This window comes from Chiloscyllium punctatum, chromosome 8 (assembly GCF_047496795.1).
Source record: "Chiloscyllium punctatum isolate Juve2018m chromosome 8, sChiPun1.3, whole genome shotgun sequence".
Taxonomy (NCBI): Eukaryota; Metazoa; Chordata; class Chondrichthyes; order Orectolobiformes; family Hemiscylliidae; genus Chiloscyllium; species Chiloscyllium punctatum.
In genome coordinates this window covers 95,153,581-95,178,161 of record NC_092746.1, presented here as the reverse complement: position 1 = coordinate 95,178,161, position 24,581 = coordinate 95,153,581, and the positions used below count along the sequence as shown (strand labels likewise).

The window sequence follows — 24,581 nt, the reverse complement described above, 5'->3', positions numbered from 1 at the left end:
TCTTACAGGAAAGATTCCTGCACAAGCTAAGAGCTTCTGGTTTTGAGGGTAATATATTGGGATGGCGAGAGGATTGATAATTCATAGAAAATTGATTTGGAATGAAGGGGTCAATTTCAGGTTGACAAACTCTTAACTATTAGTGTGTCATAGGGACTAGTGCAAGGCCTCCAATTTTTGCAATGTATATGAATGTCTAGGATGAAGAAGCAGAGTATTATAACCAAGTTGGTTAGCAGTACAAAAATAGGTGGGATAGCAAGTTGTGATGAGGACATAATAAGGGTGATTAACTGTTCAATGGGCAGGCAGAAAGTTGGCAGTTGGAGTATAATGTGGGATGATTAGATTAGATTACTTACAGTGTGGAAACCGGCCCTTCGGCCCAACATGTCCACACCAACCCTCTGAAGAGCGACCCATTCCCCTACATTTACCCAAAAATGAGAAAATGCTGAAAAATCTCCAAGTCTGGCAGCATCTGTAAGGAGAGAAAAGAGCTGAGGTTTCGAGTCTAACTGACTCTTTGTCAAAGGGTCAGTTAGACTCGAAATGTCAACTCTTTTCTCTCCTGACAGATACTGCCAGACTTGCTGAGATTTTCCAGCATTTTTTCTTTTTTTGGTTTCAGATTCCAGCATTCACAGTAATTTGCTTTTATCCCCTACATTTTCCCCTTCACCTAACACTACGGGCAATTTAGCATGGCCAATTTACCTAGCCTGCACATTTTTTTGGACTGTGGGAGGAAACCGGAGCACCCGGAGGAAACCCATGCAGACACAGGGAGAACGTGCAAACTCCACACAGACTGTTGCCTGAGGCGGGAGTTGAACCCGGGTCTCTGGTGATATGAGGCAGCAGTGCTAACCACTGTGCCGCCCAATATTTAGATAATCAGATTGTCCACTTTGGAAGAATAAAAGAGCAGAATATTAGTTACATACATCATTAGACTATTTCATGTCGTGTCAAGCTCATTACTGAAGGAGAAATATACTTGTGTATACTTGAGACAGTTCAGAGAACATTCATAAAACTGATCGTTGGGAATGGTTGGGCCGATACTAATTTCACATTTAAGAAATGAGAAGTGATCTTATTGAAATGTAAGATTCTGAGGAGTACATGCTATTAGACTAGTGAACCTTCTCTGGATGGCATATAATGCTAATATATTTTTCCTTATCTTCCAAATTGTTCACAGTATTCCAACTGTGGTCTGACCAATACCTTGTTCAGTTTTAGAAAAATCTCCCTACCTGTGTATTCCATTCCTTTGAAATAAAGGCCAACATTCTATTTGCATTCCCTATTATACACTGAACTTGGATGCTAGTTTTTGTTAATCACAACAGCCGACTCCTAAATCCCTCTGTTCTGTAGCTTTCTGTAGTCTTTCCTCATTTAAATAATGTTTAGCTCCTGTATTCTTCCTGCCAAAGTGCATTACCTCATAATTCCTCACGTCATCTTCTATCTGTGCAAGCTTTTGTTCACTCAAGTTTCTATAATTCTCTGCAGACTCTTTATGTCATCATCACCACTTGCTTTCCCACCTATTTTTGTGGCATTCATAAACCTGATGATAGTACATTTGCTTTCCTAATCCAGCCATCATTCTATATTGTAACCAATTGTGCCCCGAATACTGATCCTCGTGGATCCTGATTGGTAAATTTGTTATGGAGAAATCACCCATTAATGGTGATTGACAGTTAACAGCCAAGTTTGGTTTAAATGTTAACTCTGCAAGTTCACTCCAGTTGGTCAGTGTGTTGTCCTGCGAAATGAACCAACTGTGACAAAATTTGTTGAATTATTTATGTTTCAATCAGAAAACTTTTGTGGCACAGTGTCCCTATCTGGGACAGAAGCACTGGGTTCAAGTCCCACTTGCTACAGAGCTATGTATTAATATCTCTGATCAGGTTTATTAGAAAATGCCTTCTTCCTGTAAGGAAGGCTTTCAGTTGCAGTGTCTTTACCTCTGGGTTAGAAAGCTAGAGTTCAAGTCACACCAGTCCAAGACACACATCTGAGCAGGTTGATATTGAAATATCTGACTGCAAAAAAAAACCCTTGTGGTGTCTTAGTAGTGTCTGTGCATCTTGACCAGAAGGTCTAGGTTCAAGTCCCACTTGCCCAAAGATGTTGTCCTAACATATCGGTGTGGTTGATATAAAAATGCCTTCTGTCCCCATGGAACAGAACCCTGTCTATTAATACATGCCGTTTCTAGTATATAGAAGCGCATACACAGCAAACTTGATCATCATCCTAAATTGGTTATCAGCATAATTCTTAATGCACTCAGGAATGTCCAGCAAATCTTGTACAATTCGCTCCTAATGTTGAGCGTTTTTGCAGTTGCAATAAGTACAGACTGCTTGGGTGCAGTCAATACCTGGCCTCCTGCTTTTGCAGACAGCAGGAACATGTACATGCACTGTGCTTGTTTCAACTGAACAAAAAAGGTTATAGCAATTCGCTTGTTCATTTATCAAGGAAATGTATGTATAGTCTGGCTGTTGTGTCAATCTGCATTTTTGGTGCATTATCATGGTAATGCTCGTACTGATGACAGTCCACTTTTCAACCAATCAGTACACTCTACTCATGGACAATAAATTTTGAGTTTTCCCTTGAATTGGAATTCTTTGAACATGCCGATTGAATAACCAGAAGAAAATCGTTATTAAAATGTATTTTTTTCATCAGTGCACAAGTTCTGAGCTACCATACAATGATTTGGATCCTTGTTTAGAAATGTTTACAAACCATCCTAAATATATCTCAGTCCAAATTGATACATTTTGAAGACTATATCACTTTGTTTCTTTTAGCAATTGTTTGCAAAAACTCTTAAAATGTTCTGCTCTGATTCTTTCTGGAGTACAGCCAATTCAGTTGGAATTTTGACTTACTCTAGTGCAAAAATGTTACTGTAGTTCTCAAAGGGATAATGCTCAGAAGTTTTGGCGGGTTAGGAAGTTGTAATATAATCTCACTTCAAATGACACAAACCACAGGGGTGCCGAGTCCCTTTCTCATCTGAAATCCTTTCTGAAAGAAATGTATATTGTCTTGGAGCTTTTTAATATGTGGAAGTACTGGTGAAATACATGAGAGCAGGCTGTTATTTGCGGGGGAATGGAATGTAGCCAGTGACATTAGAATTAGATCTATAATCTGTTGGTCCATAAGTTCATGAAAATGGGAAAACAAAGTCTGGGGCTCATACCCGATGATCTAAAGTGTTACAATGTACCAATCTAGTTATTTCAGAATGAAGTGTCTTAACCATGTTACAATGGCAGTGAAAAGATGCACTTTCAGCCAGGGACATATGATATATCGTGCCAGCTTTGAGAGATGGAACATGTGGTAATACTCAAATTCCCCTATGTTAAAGTGAAGTCCAGAGGAAAAAGACGTCTGGAAATCATATGCTCAAAGTTGTTCTTCTAAGCAGTGTGGAAATTATTTTCCTTTTTTTCGTCTTAGATCCTACAAGAATACTAAATTTAGTTACATGAGTAACCAGCAGTTGTTGATGCAATTTCCTTTGTAGAAAAGTTGTACAACTAAACTGACCAAAATAATATGGAGTACATCTGTGAAAATTACCTTTTCAGTTGTGGAACAGCTGACTAAAATTGACATTATGTGCATTATTGACATTGGACATGGTCATTTGTCAATGTATTAGACCTTCCATAAACTTGAATCATTTTAAATATTTTTGAACCTCAAATGTTTCAATATGCTAAAAATGTATTACCATGAGAAAGTGGGATGCAGTATCCCTCTGATTAATGAGTTACTGATTGCAGGGACATTGAATGAAGTTTAAACATTTTCCCATCCCATCCCTCCAAGAGATAGAGAAAAATTAGTAACTTGTGCCTACCAGCACAATTTTCCCTCCTGTTGTTGCAGATGAGTGTTGCATGCTGAAATTGTGAAAACCAGGAAGGTAATAAAGTATAACTTGCATATGATATTGTCAAATCAAACCTGTATCACCAGCCATAAAGTTTGCTCGTACAACTCAGATATTGTTTCAATTTGAAAAAAATCTAAAAAAGGCAAAAAATGTGCGAGTTTATCTTTCCCAAAGCCATAGTCATTACATCGAAGATAAATTTGACCTGCTGTGCTCCACCATTTTTCCCTCTTTTTCTTTCCTGGTCCCACAGCATAGCTTGTCCATCTGCAAATCACTTCATTTCACTGTGTGGACACTGTGAGTCAGTACATTATTTGTCATCAGCGGAGAATTGGAAATCAGTACTTAGTCTAGTGCTGCTTTTGTTTGACATCAACACAATTGCATTTCAGTAGTGGATAATGATTGAGAGTGCAAAATTCCCCCATTTTGTTCTCAAATCTGTGTGCTGAGATTAAGTGTAGCACCTTTCTTTGCTGCTCCAAATGAGTTTGTTTAATCCAGTTGTAGGTTAATCCAAGAAATCACGTAGTTAGTATAAAGCAAAATGTATTATAAGAGTATGAACCTACTTAACAAGCTGCACCATATTTATGTTGAAATAAAATATTTATGTTGAACTTATTTGGGCGGCACAGTGGTTAGCACTGCTGCCTCACAGCGCCAGAGACCCGGGTTCAATTCCCGCCTCAGGCGACTGACTGTGTGGAGTTTGCACGTTCTCCCTGTGTCTGCGTGGGTTTCCTCCGGGTGCTCCGGTTTCCTCCCACACTCCAAAGATGTGCAGGCCAGGTGAATTGGCCATGCTAAATTGCCCGTAGTGTTAGGTAAGGGGTAGATGTAGATGTAGGGGTATGGGTGGGTTACGCTTCGGCGGGGCAGTGTGGACTTGTTGGGCCGAAGGGCCTGTTTCCACACTAAGTAATCTAATCTAATCTAAAACAGGGACTTCAGTCCTTTGGATTGTCATGTGTCATTACTGTGTTGGTTGTCAGTCTGTTTATTTATGTTTCTACTGTGCGCTAACTTATTCAGTATTTCGATATGTAAATGATGAGCTTTCACTGGGCTACATTTCTGTTTCACTTAGCCTCTGTTTCTTCTAACAACTTTGGGCATTTTGAAACCGTAATTCCCTTGGTGAATCTGCTTCCTTTGAACTTGCATGCTGTACATTCTTTTGTACAGTAAAATTGAAATAAAAACTGCTTTAAAGAAGCCACAGAGGGTAAGATGAAGTGAAATGGAAATAAGTAGAGTCTTGGAGAAAATGTATAGACGGGGAAAAACCTGATGGAGGAAGAAATAAAACAGGAAAGAAACATCGCAAAATAAACCAAGTAGAAAAGAATTTATGCAGAAAATCAAAGGTATTATATAGTTTGCATAGTTTATTTAAACAGCTTTCAATCAAAAAGGTTATCCCATCTTAAATATTAGATTCTGTTCGCTAGTTACCTCTGAGCTAAATAAGTGCAGAGTTCTGAATTTGGGAAGAGGTGACAACAAGTGCTTGACATTGATCATCTAATGGAACTGGATTGAACTTGGTTGAGAAAGCAAAACATCTTTGTGACAGAGGTCACAGTTCTCTAAAGGTCCATTGCCAAGGCAGAGAAGCTGTAACTAAAGCAGACTAGATTGTATTGTCAAGGCCATTCAATATAAAGTGAACTGCACCATTTCATGCTTATACAAGAGCTTCAATGTTTAGAGACGTTCACCTAATTTTGATACACTCAGACAGTGAGGGGATATAGAGATGTTGAAAAAGGATCAAAGAGCCTCAGGTCTGAGTACATATCTAAGAAAAGTTTTAGTCCTTCAAAAGGTTTAGAAAAGTTGGTCTGTTCACATTAGAGAGACCTAGAATTCAGGGACAATTCAGCCAGCATATAGAATATTGAATGGCTAAATTATGTTTCAGTTGATAAGTCATTTAGATGCATTACTTAGGGAAGATCAGACATCATATTAATTTTGTCACAGTCAAGTGAAGAGGGGTGAATCAGCTACCTTCTTGAAACACCTCAGTTGATCAGAACCGATATTTTTGATTTTTAAATATACAAAGTCTTTTCCCTGGCATGGGGGAGTCCAGAACTAGAGGGCTTAGGTTTAGGGTGAGAGGGGAAAGATATAAAAGGGACCAAAGGGGCAACTTTTTCACATAAATGGTGATGCGCGTATGGAATGAGGTGCCAGAGGAAGTGGTGGAGGCTGGTACAATTACAACATTTATAAGGTATCTCGGTTGGTACATGAATAGGAAGGGTTTAGAGGGAAATGGGCCAAGTGTTGGCAAATGGGACTGGATTAGGTTTGAATATCTGGCTGGCACGGGCGAGTTGGACTGAAGGATCTGTTTCCGTGCTGTACATCTCTATGACTCTATCTAACGATACCACACTTCAATTAGAATGTAGTATTAGTTAAAATTAAGAAACCAATTGTGAGGTTTTCTTACATGAAAGAAAGAAGAATTTTATAACTTGCACTAAAAAAAAAATCAAGCACACTTGTGAGTACCATTGTAACATTTGAAAGGGAACACAGTCTAAATATAAAAGGAATATAAAGAATATGCAGTTTGAAAAGTTCTTAGTCATTATAGTTGAACCTGAGACCTTGGTGGCTTAGTTCTTGTCTTGTATCCTTCATAAAATTTGTCAAACCCTGCAGTTGTCAGTGAACGCATGTTTCTCCATTTTGTCCATCACTGGGGTTGACTGTTGAGATGTTGGAGAAGGAAACCAGGATAGAGAAGCCTTCCAGTCCTTCTGTTAGAAATCCATTTTATTCTTTTTGCCCCAAAATACTTTTTCTGAAATACAATCAACTTACATATTTCCATGACCTGCATCGTTGTTTCCTCCCTGCAACTTGGATAACCTACAGGCAACTTTCATCTCCCAGAAAGGTGTTAATCAAAAATAAGCGACAACAGATGTAGGGGTATGGGTGGGTTGCGCTTCGGCGGGGCGGTGTGGACTTGTTGGGCCGAAGGGCCTGTTTCCACACTGTAAGTAATCTAATCTAATCTAATCAGTTTCATCCTGCTTGACTTAGTTTCAGTGCCTTTTGAGAAAGAACGGGTTTTGACTCACATCGTCTTTGTTTATGCTATGTAAATTTCATGATCTTAGACCATCCTTGTGACCACTGTGGTGAATTTTCTTTTTTTTTAAATGCTATGTTTGTTGCCAACACAAATTCAGGGGATCTGATCACTGTAGTTGTAATACCTGTGATGGCATTGCATTCCACCAGAAACTTTGCAATAATAACTTTTAAAACAACCCATCTGTTTACTTTGAAAGACTTTGAGGCACTGATCTACCAATGTTCTCCACCCTTTAAATGTCTACAAGTGTAGCTCAAGTTAAAACTGGGAAGTACTCATTTTAACTGCGGAAGCTGCAGGGTGATGGGTTAGATGTCAGGTGGTGGTTCTTTTCCAAGAGATTTAGTTGACCTTTGCCATGAGTCATCTACATTTGTGATGAATCTCTGGATTGCTCCAAAACATTCAGCCAGTTCTATTTTATAAAATAAATAAGCTCGCAACTAAAATAAGCCTGATTACTGTGGTCTTTTGGGAGAGATTTTACAGATGGATTTTTATTTAATTGGCCTTGGGCTTTTATCTGTGTTTTTTTTAACTTTTGTGGGGAGCGTGTGACTGTTATGTAGGGGCTGTACCATCCTCTTGTTTCACATATGATGACTCTGTAGGCAAAGATGTACACCAGTGAACCAGATGGCCTTTTCCTGCTTTGTATTTTGTATACATGTAAAAGTTTTAGACCATTAACAGCTACCCAAAATTGGGAATGTTAAACTATTTAAAGCCATAGTGTGTTGATTTAATTGTTAAGAAAAACATAATTACTGACACTAATTAGTAGTTGTAAAGATTACTAATTAATAGGCCAGCCTCACAATGGTTATCTTTATGTAGATTAGTCATTAACTTAATTTGTTCTTAATTTGAAATGACTTGGCAATGACCAGCTACAGATAAAATTTGTTTTGAAACACCTTGCTCAATTTTAAAATTTAGCTTAGTTGATTTAACAGTGAATCCTAAAGCTGGGCCCAAAACAGCTGCGTTAAAAAAATGGAAAAGTTGATCAGTTGAATAGAACTTATCATTTTAAACTTATCTTGCAATAAATGAAGCCTTTTGTTTGCATTAGTCAGTATGGTATATTTTCAACTTATGTAATTAATTGAATGGATAGATCTAATTTTCCAGGTGGGAAGTCTGAAACACCTTGTCTCATTAATATGAATTTGTTTGGCTTTAATCCAGTAGATTCTTTGAGGTAAGATATCATGAATATTGGTCCTTCGCAAGGAACAATTTCTAACAAATATAACCAAATTATTCTAAAATAATATAAGCATTATGAAGAGATTAATAAGATTTAATTTTTAAATTAATTTGTGGGATGTGAGCATTGTTGGCTGGCATGGCATTTCATGCCCACCATGGTTGCCCTTAAAAAGGTGGTGATGAGCTGCCTTATTGAACCGTTGCAGTTCATATGTGGTAGGTTGACTCAAAATGCCCTTTGGGAGGGTATTCTTGTTTGTACCTTGAACCATAATTCTGATTTCATTGAGGAGAAAAATATCTGTTAGCTCCTTGTTGCTTTCCTTTACACCTCCCCTATTAATTTTGTGTATGCGATTCTCGGTGGACTGATCCAACTCATAGATATTTAAATATATTCTTACAATCCCATTCCACGCTTGACTGATAAAGAAGTACACTTGAGCAAGTTAGATCATGTGCTGTTAAAGTGGGTCATTTTTTGATTGTTTAAAGTATTACAATTTGTATTCACATTTATTACTTGCATTAATCTAAGCCCAGATTCCAGTTTATAGTGAATTAAGTCGGTCATAGATTTGTGAAATGTGCACATAGAATCAAAATGTAACTAGAAATGAATGTCGATGAGTTGTACTTTTCATGTGCAATTTTCTAAGTTGGAAAATACTTTTGATCCTGAAATGAAGTGCGTACAAACCTTAGACTGTTGTGACACTGACAGACAATCTGTGTTTCATCCTTGATCTTTGAGAGAAACTTAAAATTAATTCCATGACTGTTCTCTGCTGATAATTCTGTGCACCCTTATGCTTCAAATATTTTAATCTATTTTCCCTTCCAAGTTGATATGTTCTCTGCCTTATTTCTCCCTGTGGCAAAGCAGTTTATGCTCCAATAAAGCTCTGTATTAAAAAAGTTTTCCTAGCTTGTTGATTAACTTTCTTGCTGACCATTTTAAAGTTGATACCCCTTATCATTGACCACTGGAGGCAATCGCTATTCCCTGTTCACATTATCCTAACTTAATAGTTTCGAAAAGCTCTCCAAATTGTCCTTTTTTTAAGATGTGGAAAGCATTTAGCTTTATGCTGTTACTTGAATGCTACTTTTTTTTTACATTTTTGTGAGAGCATAGTTTTTTTTTGAAGTGTTTGAAGATTCAGTGATCCAGGTTTGACAGTTCCGCCATGGAGACCCTTGCCAAACTGTTCACATGTAAATAGAAATTTTCATTGACCCTATAGCATTATGAAAATGATTTTTAAGGTTTCTGGAAATTAAGATAATTATAATCCCTTCAAAATCTCAGGATTTGGAGGGCACTGCTTAATTTGATTGGGCTTGCCATTGTTTTTTGTGCAGCTGGTTGTTATGAAAAAGGATTAATTTTATAAACAATTGCTCAATGACAAAGTCTTCAGCTTCAACTAGATAAATTAGAAATGCAACGATTTGAGACATTTTAGTTTCTGATATAACAGCTAAAGTTATCCGTCCATTTGTTCTTGTCAGTAAGGCGGGGCTCCAGTTTAGAAGATTGTGTATTCCATTTTCTGTTCCTGTTCCTAACTCAGCTGCTCTCATTAAGTACAATTTGCTGGGACTTGGCTGAGCTTCTTAGTGAATGTAAAAACACAGTGGTGAACCCGTCTGTTAGTTAAACCAAACACCCAGAAAAGCTGACCTCACCTCCTAATCTTCTAAAATATGACAGAGAACTCTGAAATTCTACTGTTTAAAAAAAAATATTGATTTATTCTTTAACTCTAAAAGTAAGCATTAAACAACAATTATTCACAACTCTAAGCACCCTCCTTCTCGTAACTGCTTATTACCTGCGTCCAACTCTGTAACAATCTGCTGTTCCAATAAGACACTTATTCAGATTGCATCAACTTAATTTCAAAACCACACAGCTGTCGTCTTTGGTGTCTGTCTTCGTCCAGCTGAAGATCTTTCTGGCATATCTTCTTTCTTTTTACTGCGAATACATTTCATCTGAAAAGTTTCCTTTGATAGAGTGTGTTTCTTAATAGGTCTGTTTCTATGGCAATTACTCTGCCTCCAATTTTCAAAATGCCTGCATTTTTATATCTGAGGATGAAAGATCAGTCCTCAGCCAAGGCCTCGCCTTCTTCCCCCTACGCTCCCTGGTTAACAAGTTTAACACGCGGCGAGACATCGAACAGTTCTTCCACCACCTTCGCCTCAGCGCCTACTTCTCCAACCAGGATTCTCGCACACCTCTGACGACACCTTCTCCCACCTCCAACATACCCCATCCAACTGGACACCCCGTGCTGGCCTCGATCTCTTCATAGCCAACTGTCGCCGCGACATTAACTGCCTCAACCTATCCAACCCTCTTACCCACTCCAACCTCTCACCCTCGCAATGTGCAGCCCTCCAATCCCTCCGTTCCAACCCCAACCTCACTATCAAACCAGCAGACAAGGGAGGCGCAGCGGTAGTTTGGCGCACCGATCTTTACATTGCTGAGGCTAAACACCAGCTCGTGGACACCTCCTCCTACTGCCCCCTTGACCATGACCCCACTTCCCACCACCAAACCATCATCTCCCAGACCATCCATAACCTCATCACTTCAGGGGACCTCCCATCCACCGCCTCCAACCTCATAGTCCCACAACCCAGCACCGCCCATTTCTACCTCCTGCCCAAAATCCACAAACCTGACTGCTCCGGCCGACCCATTGTCTCAGCCTGCTCCTGCCCCACCGAACTCATCTCTGCATAGCTCGACATGGTCCTGTTCACCTTAGTCCAAGAACTCTCACCTACGTTCGGGACACCACCCACGCCCTCCACCACCTCCATGATTTTTGCTTCCCCGGCCCCCAACGCCTTATCTTCACCATGGACATCCAGTCCCTGTACACCTCCATCCCCCATCACGAAGGCCTCAAAGTCCTCCGCTTCTTCCTTTCCCGCCGTACCAACCAGTACCCTTCCACTGACACTCTCCGTCGACTGACTGAACTGGTCCTCACTCTGAACAACTTCTCTTTCCAATCCTCCCACTTCCTCCAAACCAAAGGAGTAGCCATGGGCAGCCGCATGGGCCCCAGCTATGCCTGCCTCTTCATCGGATATGTGGAGTCCATCTTCCGCAGCTACACTGGCACCACCCCCCATCTCTTCCTCCTCTACATCGATGACTGTATCGGTGCTACCTCGTGCTCCCACGAGGAGGTTGAACAGTTCATCCACTTTATTAACATCTTCCATCCCGATCTCAAATTTACCTGGACCATCACAGACTCATCCCTCCCCTTCCTAGACCTCTCCATTTCTATCTCAGGCGACCGACTCAACACGGACATTTACTATAAACCGACCAACTCCCACAGCTACCTAGATTACATCTCCTCCCATCCTGCCCCCTGTAAAAATGCCATCCCATATTCCCAATTCCTTCGCCTCTGCTGCATCTGCTCCCAGGAGGACCAATTCCAATACCGAACAACCCAGATGGCCTCCTCCTTCAAAGACCGCAATTTCCCCTCAGACGTGGTTGACGATGTCCTCCACTGCATCTCCTCCACTTCCCACTCCTCCGCCCTTGAACCCCGCCCCTCCAATCGCCACCAGGACAGAACCCCACTGGTCCTCACCTACCACCCCACCAACCACCAGATACATCGTATCATCCTTCGTCATTTCCGCCACCTCCAAACAGACTCCACCACCAAGGATATATTTCCCTTCCCTCCCCTATCAGTGTTTTGGAAAGACCATTCCCTCCGCGACTCCCTCGTCAGGTCCACACCCCCCACCAACCCAACCTCCACTCCCAGCACCTTCCCCTGCAACCACAAGAAATGCAAAACTTGCGCCCACACCTCCCACCTCACTTTCCTCCAAGGCCCCAAGGAATCCTTCCATATCCGTCACAAATTCACCTGCACCTCCACACACATCATTTACTGCATCCGTTGCACCCGATGTGGCCTTCTCTACATTGGGGAGACAGGCTGCCTACTTGTGGAACGTTTCAGAGAACACCTCTGGGACACCCGCACCAACCAACCCAACTACCCCGTGGCTGAATACTTGAACTCCCCCTCCCATTCTGCCAAGGACATGCAGCTCCTTGGCCTCCTCCACCGCCAGACCATGGCAATATGACGCCTGGAGGAAGAGCGCCAATCTTCCGCCTAGGAACCATCCAACCACAAAGGATGAATGCAGATTTCTCCAGCTTCCTCAGTTCACCTCCCCCCACCTTATCTCAGTCCCAACCCTTGGACTCAGCACCGCCGAGTTGACCTGCAGTCTTCTTCCCGACCTCTCCACCCCCACCCCCTCTCTGGCCTATCACCCTCACCTTAACCTCCTTCCACCTATCGCATTCCCAATACCCCTCCCCCAAGTCCTTCCTCCCTACCTTTTATCTTAGCCTGCTTGGCACACCTTCCTCATTCCTGAACAAGGGCTTATGCCCGAGACGTCGATTCTCCTGCTCCTTGGATGCTGCCTGACCTGCTGCGCTTTTCCAGCAACACATTTTTCAGCTCTGATCTCAAGCATCTGCAGTCCTCACTTTTTCCTAGTGCATTTTTATATCCCAAACATCAATCATCTCATTGGTTCGATATTGGCAAAGTAATAAATTCAAACTCCATTGGGTTTTGCTATCCAGGGGCATAATTTAAACTGGTTAAATTCAAATTACTGTCAAAACAGTAACCAACTCAGGTATCCATTTCACAGCCAAATGTTATATATGTTCAATTTTCCAGTACACACTGAAACTGCTATCTAGTCATATCACACAGGTGCTTGTAATTTCTCAGTTCAGAACAGCATCACTCGCTTAAAGCTACAGTACACACCTTCAACTTCATAATACAAAACACTATGTACAAGCAGGATGTTCCATTTAAGATGCAAAGAAATGGTGAAATGCATTCCACTGGGCAGAAGCAGATCTGAGATTTCACTTTCTGTTGTTATGTCATGTGTAACTAGTACTAGTATGGATTTCTTCAAGCTGAATCAAAATTATAATTACCAGGGTCTTCCTGAAGTGTTCCCATCAGTTTACTATTGAGAGTGAAGCAATGCAAGTGCAGAATCCTTTTCAGTCATGACATAAATGACTTTTCTGTATAAAATTTGTGTGTATGTGTAATGTATTTACAGAGCCTGTAGGTGAAGAGAGATGCAGATAAAGGACTATGACAGCAATTTTGAGAACGCTATAAAGTAACCATCAAGTAGCAAAGATAGTCTTTGCCAAAAAATTTTCACATGCCTACCCATTGAAAAATTTTCCAGTTGGAACAATATGACTCTGTCTCTTTGCTTGTCCCATTTATTCTACGTGGCCATCTGTGTTTCTTTAGCTTCTATCCCAGTTGTATTTGCACTTGCCTCTTGACAAATATAAAACATTTTCTCTTTGCATGTCATGTCCATTTTCAGCCTTAGGGTTCAATTACTGTGTTTGAATGTGTTTCAAGTTCTGACTTGAACTCTTTCGCTGTTGGATTTATTCAAAGTTTTGACTTCACAGTGAGACAACGAGAGAGGTTTTTGCAATGTCTCTCCCCAAGTGGTGGTTTCCACTGACTGGTATCTCCAAGGTGCAAGGGATCCTAATTCTATAACAGGTGAAGCAGTGACTCTGTTGTCAAAACAAGGATAATTGTACATCCAACTGCCTCTTCCTCTTCCTATTTCTGTTGAATCAGGTAAATACTTGAAAATGTCCCAAAAGAAGAAATCTAAACAGCAAGGCAAATCAGTTCACTATTAAGAGTGAAGCAATGCAAGTGCAGAATCCTTTTCAATCGTGACATAAGTGACTTTTATGTACAAAATTTTTGTGTACGTGTAATATATTTACAGAGCAAGTAGTTGAAGAGAGATGCAGATAAGTGACTATAACTATAGTGACTATAATCTAGGGCAGATACTGGATTAGTTGCATCAGAGTTCTGCATTTCGTAACTGTATCATTTAAACTGATCAAGCACCATGAGCCTCCAATACTTTCAATCATAATTTATCCAAAACAAAGTATCTTGGAATAAGAATAAGTACTTCCTTGGCAGCATTGACCATTACCCAAGTTGCTATGAGGCAACCATGCAATATTGAATGAGAGTCAAGTAGACCAATGGTGCATTGAGATGACAGTGACCTGATCTTGAAAGACATTAATGAACTAGTTGAGATTTTTCAACAGATTTCATGGCCAATAACAAGTGTTATGGTGGGATTTAAACTTAACTGGTGTCAAGTTTCACTATTTATTTAACTGCAACAGGGGTAGATTCGACCAAACCAGGATGAAAGATTGGTGAGTTCCAAATGGAAATGAAAGATACTCTAAACCACAAGTTTCCAAAATGTTTACATTGATTCAAGATTCACTTTGCTCTTACCATTATTAGCCCACAAAAAGTACTTCCAAGTTGAACTTGCAAGGTTTTGATAGCTCCTTATACAGAGTTATCGAGTCATAGAGATGTACAGCATGGAAACAGACCCTTCGGTCTAACCCGTCCATGCCGACCACACAATCCCAACCCAATCTAGTCCCACCTGCCAGCACCCTGCCCAAATCCCTCCAAACCCTTCATATTCATGTACCCATCCAAATTCCTTTTAAATGTTGCAATTGTACCAGCCTCCACCACTTCCTCTGGCAGCTCATTCCATACACGTACCACCCTCTGTGTGAAAAAGTTGCCTCTTAGGTCCCTTTTATATCTTTCCCCTCTCACCCTAAACCTATGCCCTCCAATTCTGGACTCCCCCATCCCAGGGAAAAGACTTTGCCTATTTATCCTATCCATGCCCCTTATAATTTTATAAACCTCTATAAGGTCATCCCTCAGCCTCCAACGCTCCAGGGAAAACAGCTTCAGCCTGTTCAACCTCTCCCCATAGCTCAAATTCTCCAACCCTGGCAACATCCTTGTAAATCTTTTCTTTAATTAATTTTTTTTTAGTGCATAATAACATTTCTGGAGTTCTTTTCATAAAAAAAAACTTTTTTCTAGTATACATCAATGAGACAACAAATAATTCATCTTGTTTTTCTTAAGATTATCCTCAGTGATTACTCACAGGCAGATGACTAGCACCCTTACTAAAATGTTTATTTTTGCTGATCTATTTTCCACATTAGCTCTCTCAAATACATCAAGGAATACATTGTAGCAGAAACACACAAAATAAATAATTGCCTTTTATTAAGCCACCTGCTTGTATTAATTTATGAAAATATTTGCATTAATAATTATGCAAATGATTTTCACATTAAAATAACCTAACCAGTAGAACTTTAAGCAATTTCCCAATTTCTGACCAAAGTAGGAATATTGACTTTTATGCTGCTGGATCTTTGTAAGTGATTCTCTGTTGAGTAGCTTTATTATGCTACCTTTGGTTATCATGATTTGGAGGTGTTGGTGTTAAAAATCTCTCAATGCCAGGTTATAGTCCAACAGGTTTATTTGGAAGCTCCGACTTTGAGAGCACTGATCCTTCATCAGATGGTTGAATGGGCTTATATGCTCTCAAATTTGGAAGAAAGAGAGACAATCTCATTGAAGTATGCAAATAGACACCAAGAGGCATTTTTCCCTAGCTGGGATGTATAGAATACATAGACATGATGTTAGGGTAAGCGCTTAGTTGTTTAGAAATGAAGTGAAAAATTACTTCACTCAAATGCTTGTGAATATTTTGAAACCTGTAACCCAGATGGTTGTGGATACTCCATTGTTGAATATATTTCAGGCTGTCAGGGACAGATGCTCATTCTCAGGGAAATGAAGGACGCAGAAAGCGACCGTAAGTGAACTTAAGGTTGATTATCCTACTGTACAGTAGAGCGGTTCAGTGAACCACATGGTCTGCTTGTGCTGCTAGTTCATTTGATCTTACATTCTTCCCGTAAGAAGTGAGTGAATTGCATCTTCCTCCAGCTATTTATTGGGAAGGCCAAGCCCAATGTTTTTGACAGCCAAGGGCAACTTCTCTCCATCTATGAGAGAGATTGTATTCCCTTGCGTCTGCTTTCCTGGTGTAAAACTGATACAATGGTACAATTTTGGGGGCCAGTCTCACTTGCTACAACATTGCATAAGCATATTAATACCATGTTGCCCTTGTCATTCTAGGGGGATTGTTCCCTGTGCTGATGGTGGACTAGTGGTAAAGACTATTTCAGCCAGTGTACAGCCAAATATAGTGAAATATTTGTTTTGTATAATGCAGCTGAAGTTCAGTCTATATCCTACTTGCCAACATGATCATTTATTGTTCAGTATACAAAATGGTTGACTTCAACTCCTGTAGAATTAGTCAAATATTTTGGTTTATCTATGCTCAATTACTCCAATCCTCTTCTTGTTGACTTTGCATCTTTTGCTATCTCTAAATTCTTGTACCTGCGCTGTTGCAAAGTTGATGTGTATAAAATTGTAAAATGCCGGAAAGCATTGCATGGTCCCTTTAAAAAAAATTTTTTCTCAGTGCTTAGAGTTAAAATGAATGTCTGAACAACAAAGTGCAGAGCAGAGTGTGCTGGAATTGAAATGTGTTGTATTGAATATCCATGTAGCATTTTTACCAAGACAACAAGTCTTTGTAAATTTAACCAATCAATTGAAATAAAACCCTTGAATATTAAAACCAATTAAATTTAAATCTGATGGTTTTGACTACCTGGAACCAATTGTAAAGAAATTAATAGGTCATCATGGGTATAAAAGATGAGGGCATTTGGAAAATCAATGAGGCAATTGCCATCTAAAGAGATAACAACTCTTCGTCAAAGCACCACCTAATTAATAAAGGTACTGCAGCCCTCTTAGTTAATATTACAGGCAGCAGGATTCACAGAGGGAACATTCCTGACACAAAAATATGATGGAGAGAGGCATTTCTGAAAGATCATCAGTGAAGAGGGCAAGCAGCATTCCAGAAAACATGTGCTAGCTGTAATTTTGAGAGACGAACTTCTATTGTTTTGTTCTGTAAGTGGGACTTTTTTATTGGAACAGCGTACCATTAAGATCTTGTTGTTAGGGAATAGTTAGTAGTTAGAGGGGTATTGTTTGGTTTGTTAGTAGTTCTGTTAATTTCTTCATTGATGGAGTTGGATAAATAAATTGTTACTTGTTGATTATAGAGTGGGTGAAAGGATTTCATTTATATTTAACCATGCCCTTATAAAAGATTGGGGAGCATAAGAGGCAGGTTGTATTGCTTTTCACGTTTTTTTTAAACAGATTATGAGGCAAGACGAGCCTCTTTGGCTGTTTTGGTTTAGTTATCAGAGTGGGTTCGACCTCCGCTTTATACCAGTACACAACTCAACTGCTTGGATCCAGTCAAGCATCATGTCCTAACACTATCTTCTAAAACCTACTGTTTCTACCTGTCTCCCAGTGCAATAAATTATAATCTCTCTCATCTTGTGTTCTAACTTGACAGCTCCCCTCTGGCACTATATCCCAGTCAGACCTCTAGCTTTTTGGGACTGAATCTGTATGGCTACGTTTTGTCAACGTTTTGAGTGTTGCTCCATTTTGCGTTGGAGTCAACCTTAACCACTGGCTTCAAATTTACAGTATAAATTTTAAGTTTGTACGAAGGAAAATTGTTTTCCACCGAGGCTAAACTAATGTGTATATTGATTTAAGGGGCACCACTCTGCATGAAGAATGGGGCAAGGCAAAGAGGCAGGCCGTTGTGAATTATCGCAGCTTGTAAAGGGATTGAACTTTGCACCAGAATCTTAGCTGACTGAGCTAACTGACCCAGTTTGAGCAGAATGCCTGGCTTGGTGTTTAACAAAACAAGTAAACTGTCGTCAGAAATTGACCTGCATAAGTGTTCACAGAAAGCTCATTAAACTATACTTCTAATTAAATTGGCTTCTTTTATAGCCGTTACCCGTGTTTCTTAAAAACAGTGGGATTCCTGGATTTGATTAACTGTTTCTTCAGACTTGCTTCATAAATGTGTTATTGGCTTGTAGAATTTTTAAATCTTTCATTTTAAGCTTCAGTGGGCCATTAATTAATGCCTTTGTAGAGTTTCTATTCAACAGTTCTTGAAATAGTTGTATACTGGTAAAGCACATAATACTACAGAGGCATTGTAAATCTAAAATTGTTTGTATGGGTATTTGATCTTCTATGGTACTGTAGTGTGGCGATGCTGCTCCCTTAAAGTTATGCCATCCTTGGCCTTTTTTTCCAGAGAGGTCATAAAAGCAGTGATTCCAAAACGTCTGGCTTGGGTGGGTTTTCTGTCTGTTTGTCTGTCTGTCTGTCTTTCCTTCCTGTAAGACCTTTGTTGATTTTACCTTCCTTGCAAAGGGGTTTCTATGGGGATTTTTACAAGTATTTGGAACAGCATTATTAAATTGGGAAAATCTATTGAGTTCTTGGATAGGTTAAGTTTTTCAATATTCTGTTCTCTTTTGTTTGTGTTTCATTTGGTAATCAAATTCTGTTTTGCTTAAAACTAAGTGGTTTGACCAACTGCATCTCTCCTGGAATATCCACTCTACACCTGCTTAAAACAGCTGGCAAAGTTAAGGTCCAGGCTACTTTCTTGAAATGTTTTGAGGGAGTCTGGCCTGGTCCATAATGGTAGAGAAACAGGTCAGTGTATTTTTCAGGTAAAGTCTGATTATAGTGCATAGCATATGTGAATCAGAACATGCATATGTACTTCAGTTTCAACTTAAAAATCATAGAGGCATACATTTAACTCCAAACATTGGTCATTGCAACAAAAATAGTGGTTTGTTTGCATTTGATATCTTTATCAGTATGATGCTGAGCATTTTAAAATGTAAGCTGTTTATCAGTTGAAAACATTATGTTTTTATATGTTAGAAAGCAGAGGATGATGACTTGGTGCTTACACCTGATGGTACCAGGGAGTTCCTGACATTTGAAATTCCTCTCAATGATACTGGATCTGCAGGCCTCGGAGTTAGTGTCAAAGGTAATAGATCAAAAGAAAACCATGCTGACCTGGGCATATTTGTGAAATCCATCATCAATGGAGGAGCAGCATCGAAGGTAAATCAATTTGGTATCTAGATGATAATTAAGTTTTTAATGACTGCTTATAAAAGGATATTTACAATGAAATTCGCTGAATCAATATTCACCACATTTATCCCTTCATCAATTGAAGTTGTTGACTCTTTGATGAGATGTAGTTCCATTGGGTTCCAGACACCCTCTGATCCTGGATCATTTGTGAATTGTGTACCTGGTCCTATTCTTCAAAGAGACCTATGTGCCTATGCTGAGTAGAGGCCAGAAAAGAAGATTGAGTGATGAACTTTCCTCCTCAGCCAAGAATGTTCTGCTTAATTGGAGCATTTTCATTGCCACAGTTGCTGAGAGCAGATAATTTAACACAGATCAAAAATTGAACAACTGCACCTCAGTGATTTTTTTTTCAAAAAGTACATGGAGATGCTTGTACCAAGAGAAAGAAGCTTTAAAACTTGAACAATATGAAATTACTTTAGTATTCTAACAGCTACTTTAAGAGGGAAGCATCCTCAAGCAAGCTATTGAGGCACAAAATCAGGATGAACCAAAAGTGAGTAATGCAATGAAAATACTTTATGCTTATGTTCACTGAGAAAGACACTGGAGAAAGTGCCTGAATAATGACAATTTAATGAGGATTAACAACTCTTTGAAATATGATCAAAATGTTTAAAGCAAAGGCTGAAATGAAACCACAAGGATATTTATCCAGGAGTTCCAAGCCTCTTCTGAGCCAGGATTACCAGGCTCATGTCCCAATCCAGAATTTCTCCACTACTGTAGTGTGCCATCATCATATGGCCAAACAAATTGATAACCAATCTGAACATCCTTTGGCTAAGCTGTGGTACCTGCTCAGTGAAAATCAACAGAAGGCAATGTCAATCTAATTCACTATCCTTCCAAACATAACCTAGGAGCAACATATGGAAGCCCTCTTAAGGATATTGTCCATGAACAAAGGGAGAGATGTCTCCTGTTAACTGTAAGTCTAGTATAGTCTACTTCAAAAACAAATCTAGCAAAGATGTTGCTATTTGATACAGTGGGATTCCAGGACATAACCTGGAAGTGGCTAAAGAACTGGTCTCAGATTAGAGAGCTGCTAATTAAGAAACCAAGAAATGGGAACAGCTGTGCATACTTCCAAACCTGCTTCATCTTTCAGTAAGATATTCTTGATCTTCTATTTCATTCATACCGCAGTCCATTATCCTAACCTGTCTGCATTTCCCATGTTTTATTTGTCAGATATCTATAGACCTCCATCTTGGATGTAAGAATCCACATTTGGTTGAGTGAAAAGGATCCTGCTTGTTTATATTCTAAATTGACAATCTTTTTATTCTCAGCAAGAAATCCTCAGTTGAAGATTAGTGAGGAAACATTCACTCAGCGTCAGCCCTGTTACCCACTTAATAATTTTATGCTTTAATAAGATTAACTCCCTAGGAAATGTTTGTTTCATCTACTCAATTTCTTTCCATGGGGCAGTTAACTTATCCCTGTTCTTTTAAAAAAAAACTCGTTCTTGGACCTTTTTATTTCTTTATTGAGTTGTGAGTGCCAGTGGTAAGTTTGACTTTTGCTCCATATCCCTAATTGTGTTTGAAATGAGCTTGCTTGGCCATTTCAGAGAGCGTTTTCAAGCCAATTACATTGTATTGGGTCTTCAGTCATATGTTGGCCAGTGCAGGTAAGGACAACAGATTTCCTTCCCTTAAGGGCATTGTGAATCCAATGTTCTTTCACAACAATCAGTGAAAATTTTCAGGATAATCACTGTTTTCTCTCCACACCAGACCTACTGAATGTTTTCAGCAATTTCTGCTTTTGTTTCCGATTTCCCGCATCTGCAGTTCTTTGTTTTATTTTAGTGATGCCATGGTGACCCAGTGGTTAGCACTGCTGCCTCTCAGTGCCAGGTGCCTCCGATGATGTCTGTGTGGAGTTTGCACATTCTCCCAGTGTCTGCGGGGTTTTCTCCAGATGCTCTGGTTTCCTTGCACAGTCCAAAGATTTGCAGGTTAGGTGGATTGGCCATGCTAAATTGCCCCTTGTGTCCAGAGATGTGCATGCTAGATGGATTAGCCATGGGAAATGCACGGTTACAGGGATAGGGTAGGGGTCTGGGTAAGATGCTCTTCGGAGAGTTGGTGTGGATTTGTTGAGCTGATGAATGTTCTGTTTCTGCACTGTAGCATTCTATGAAGTTGTATGATAATTTTCTGGTCATCTGCTTTGGTGAGGTATGGCACACGCATCCCCAGAATGTTAGCCTGTGTCTCTGGATTTCAAGGCCAGTGACTACAGCATCATCGTGGGCGGCACAGTGGAACAGTGGTTAGCACTGCTGCCTCACAGCGCCGGAGACCCGGGTTCAATTCCCGCCTCAGGCGACTGACTGTGTGGAGTTTGCACGTTCTCCCCGTGTTGGCGTGGGTTTCCTCCGGGTGCTCCGGTTTCCTCCCACAGTCCAAAGATGTGCCGGCCAGGTGAATTGGCCATGCTAAATTGCCCGTAGTGTTAGGTAAGGGGTAGATGTAGATGTAGGGGTAATGGTGGATTACGCTTCGGCGGGGTGGTGTGGACTTGTTGGGCCGAAGGGCCTGTTTCCACACTGTAAGTAATCTAATCTAATCTAATCTAATCATGTCTTCACAATGCACTCCCTCAACAGAAGAACATAGGGCTATCAGTTTAACCGCTTCGGTTTGCTCCTCCATTTCATAGATTTCTTTTGTATTTCTTCATGGGACATGGATATCACTGGCTGGGCCAGTATTTATTACCACCCATTTTATTACCCTTGAGTCCACTGGGCTATTCAGTGGACAGTGAGAAGTCAACGACATTGCAGTGGTTTTGAAATTACATATAGCTGAGATTTGACCAATTTTGTATCCAAAGTGGATAACATCACATCCATAAATTTATATTTCATCTACCGTGCTCATGCCCACTTCACTTAACATGTCAAAATATTTCTGTAATCTCCTAGTGTTCTCTTCACATTGTGTTATCAGCAAATTTGGATATCATACACCTAATGACTTGAATTTTCTCTCACAGGCATAGGGACAATGCTATTATACCAAAAGACGCAAATTTCTTGGTTCAGATTTTTAAAAATTCTTTATTTGGTTAATTTTTAATTGGTTAAACATGTTATGACACACATATGGAACAGTTAAAGAACAAAGAAAATTTACAATCCAGGAACAGGCCCTTCGGCCCTCCAAGCCTGAGCTGATCCAAATCTACTGTCCAAACCTGTCACCCAATTCCTAAGCATCTGTATCCCTCTGCTCCCCACCTACTCTTGCATCTGTCCAGACGCATCTTAAATGAATCTACTGTGCCTGCCTCTACCTCCTCTGCTGGCAACACGTTCCAAACACCCACCACCCTCTGTGTGAAGTACTTGCCGCGTGTATCCCCCTTAAACTTTTCACCTCTCACCTTGAAAGTGTGACCTCTCATTATTGAATCCTTCACTCTGGGAAAATGCTTGTCTCTATCCACCCTGTCTATACCCATCATATTTTATAAACCTCAATCAGGTCCCCCCCTCAATCTCCTTTTTTCTAATGAAAACAAACCTAACCTACTCGACCTCTCTTCATAGCTAGCACCTTCCACACCAGGCAACATCCTCATAAACCTTCTCTGCACCCTCCCCAAAGTGTCCACATCCTTTTGGTAATGTGGCAACCAGAATTCTGCACAGTGTTCTAAATGTGACCGCACCAATGTCCTGTACAATTTTAACATGATCTGCCAGCTCTTATACGCAATACCCCGTCTGATGAAGGCAAGCATACGATATGCCTTCTTGACCACTCTATCCACCTGTGCAGCAACCTTCAGGGTATAATGGACCTGCACTCCCAGATCTCTCTGCTCATCAACTTTTCCCAAGGCTCTTCCGTTCATTGTATAATTCACTTTAGAATTAGACTTGCCTAAATGCATCACCTTACATTTGTCTGGATTGAACTCCATCTGCCATTTCTCCGCCCAACTCTCCAGTCTATCTATATTCTCCTGTATTCTTAAACAGTCTCTTATGCTTTCTGCTACTTCACCAATCTTTGTGTCATTTGCAAACTTGCTGATCATACCAACAGTGCCCTCTTCCAGATCATTTATGTATATTACAAACAACAGTGGCCCCAACACTAATCCCTGTGGAACACCACTGGTCACCTTTCTCCATTTTGAGAAACTTACTTCAACTACTACTCTCTGTCTCCTGTTGCTCAACCAGTTCTTTATCCACCTAGCTAGAACACCCTGCATGTGACTTCACTTTCTTTTTGTTTACCATGGGGACCCTTATCAAACGCCTTATTAAAGTCCACGTATATGACATCAACAGCCCTTCCTTTATCTATCAACTTGGTCACTTCCTCATAGAACTCTATTAAGTCGGTAAGGTACAATCTCCCCCCACACAAAACCATGTTGTCTATCACTGATAAGTCCATTCTTTTATAAATATAAATAGATCCTATCCCTCAGTACCTTCTCCAGCAACTTTCCCACCACTGACGTCAGGGTCACTGGTCTGTAGTTTCCCGGAATATCCATACTACACTTCTTGTACAGGGGGACAACATGAGCAACCTTCCCGGCACCTCAACTGTGTTTCAGGGTGCCACAAAGATATCTGTTAGGGCCCCAGCTATTTCCTCTCTCGCTTCCCTCAGTAACCTGGGATTATTCCCATCTGGTCCTGGGGATTTGTCCACCTTAATAACCTCTACCCTACCCAACACATCTTCCCTACTTATGTCAAGTTGGAATTTTATTTCCACTCATGGAATGTGGGGACTGCTGACTCGGCTAATTTTTATTGCCCATTTGTGCAATTAAAAGTCACATTGTGTGTGGGTCTAGAGTCGCACTCGGTCCAATATTTCATTCAGTTGTAAGTATTTTTCTAATCAACTTGTTCAGAACGTGGTTATACACCTCTGGAGAAGGTGGGACTTGAATTTGGGTCTCCTGGAACAGAGATGGAGGCACTACCACTGCACCACAAGAACTCTTGATCATCACATCTGAGTTATCGATGAAGATTGTGAATAACTGTTTCCTCTTCTTCCTTTCTTGGCAAACGGAGTTATGTTTGACATCTTCCAATGCACACACAATTTCCGGATCTCGGGAATTCTGAGCTATCAAAATCAATGCATATGTGATCTAAGGAGCTGTT

At 40.2% G+C, this 24,581-nt stretch overlaps 1 protein-coding gene across 6 annotated transcripts in view; it reads left to right on the top strand.

The window, feature by feature from the left end:
- The window catches only part of pard3aa (par-3 family cell polarity regulator alpha, a), an 871,753-nt gene that overhangs the window by 573,294 nt on the left and 273,878 nt on the right, over window positions 1-24,581 (top strand). For all 6 annotated transcript variants that reach the window (XM_072576113.1, XM_072576118.1, XM_072576117.1 and 3 more), the window contains exon 13: window positions 19,187-19,375. In XM_072576113.1, coding sequence (XP_072432214.1) covers window positions 19,187-19,375 — 189 coding nt within the window. The remainder of the gene's footprint in view (window positions 1-19,186; window positions 19,376-24,581) is intronic.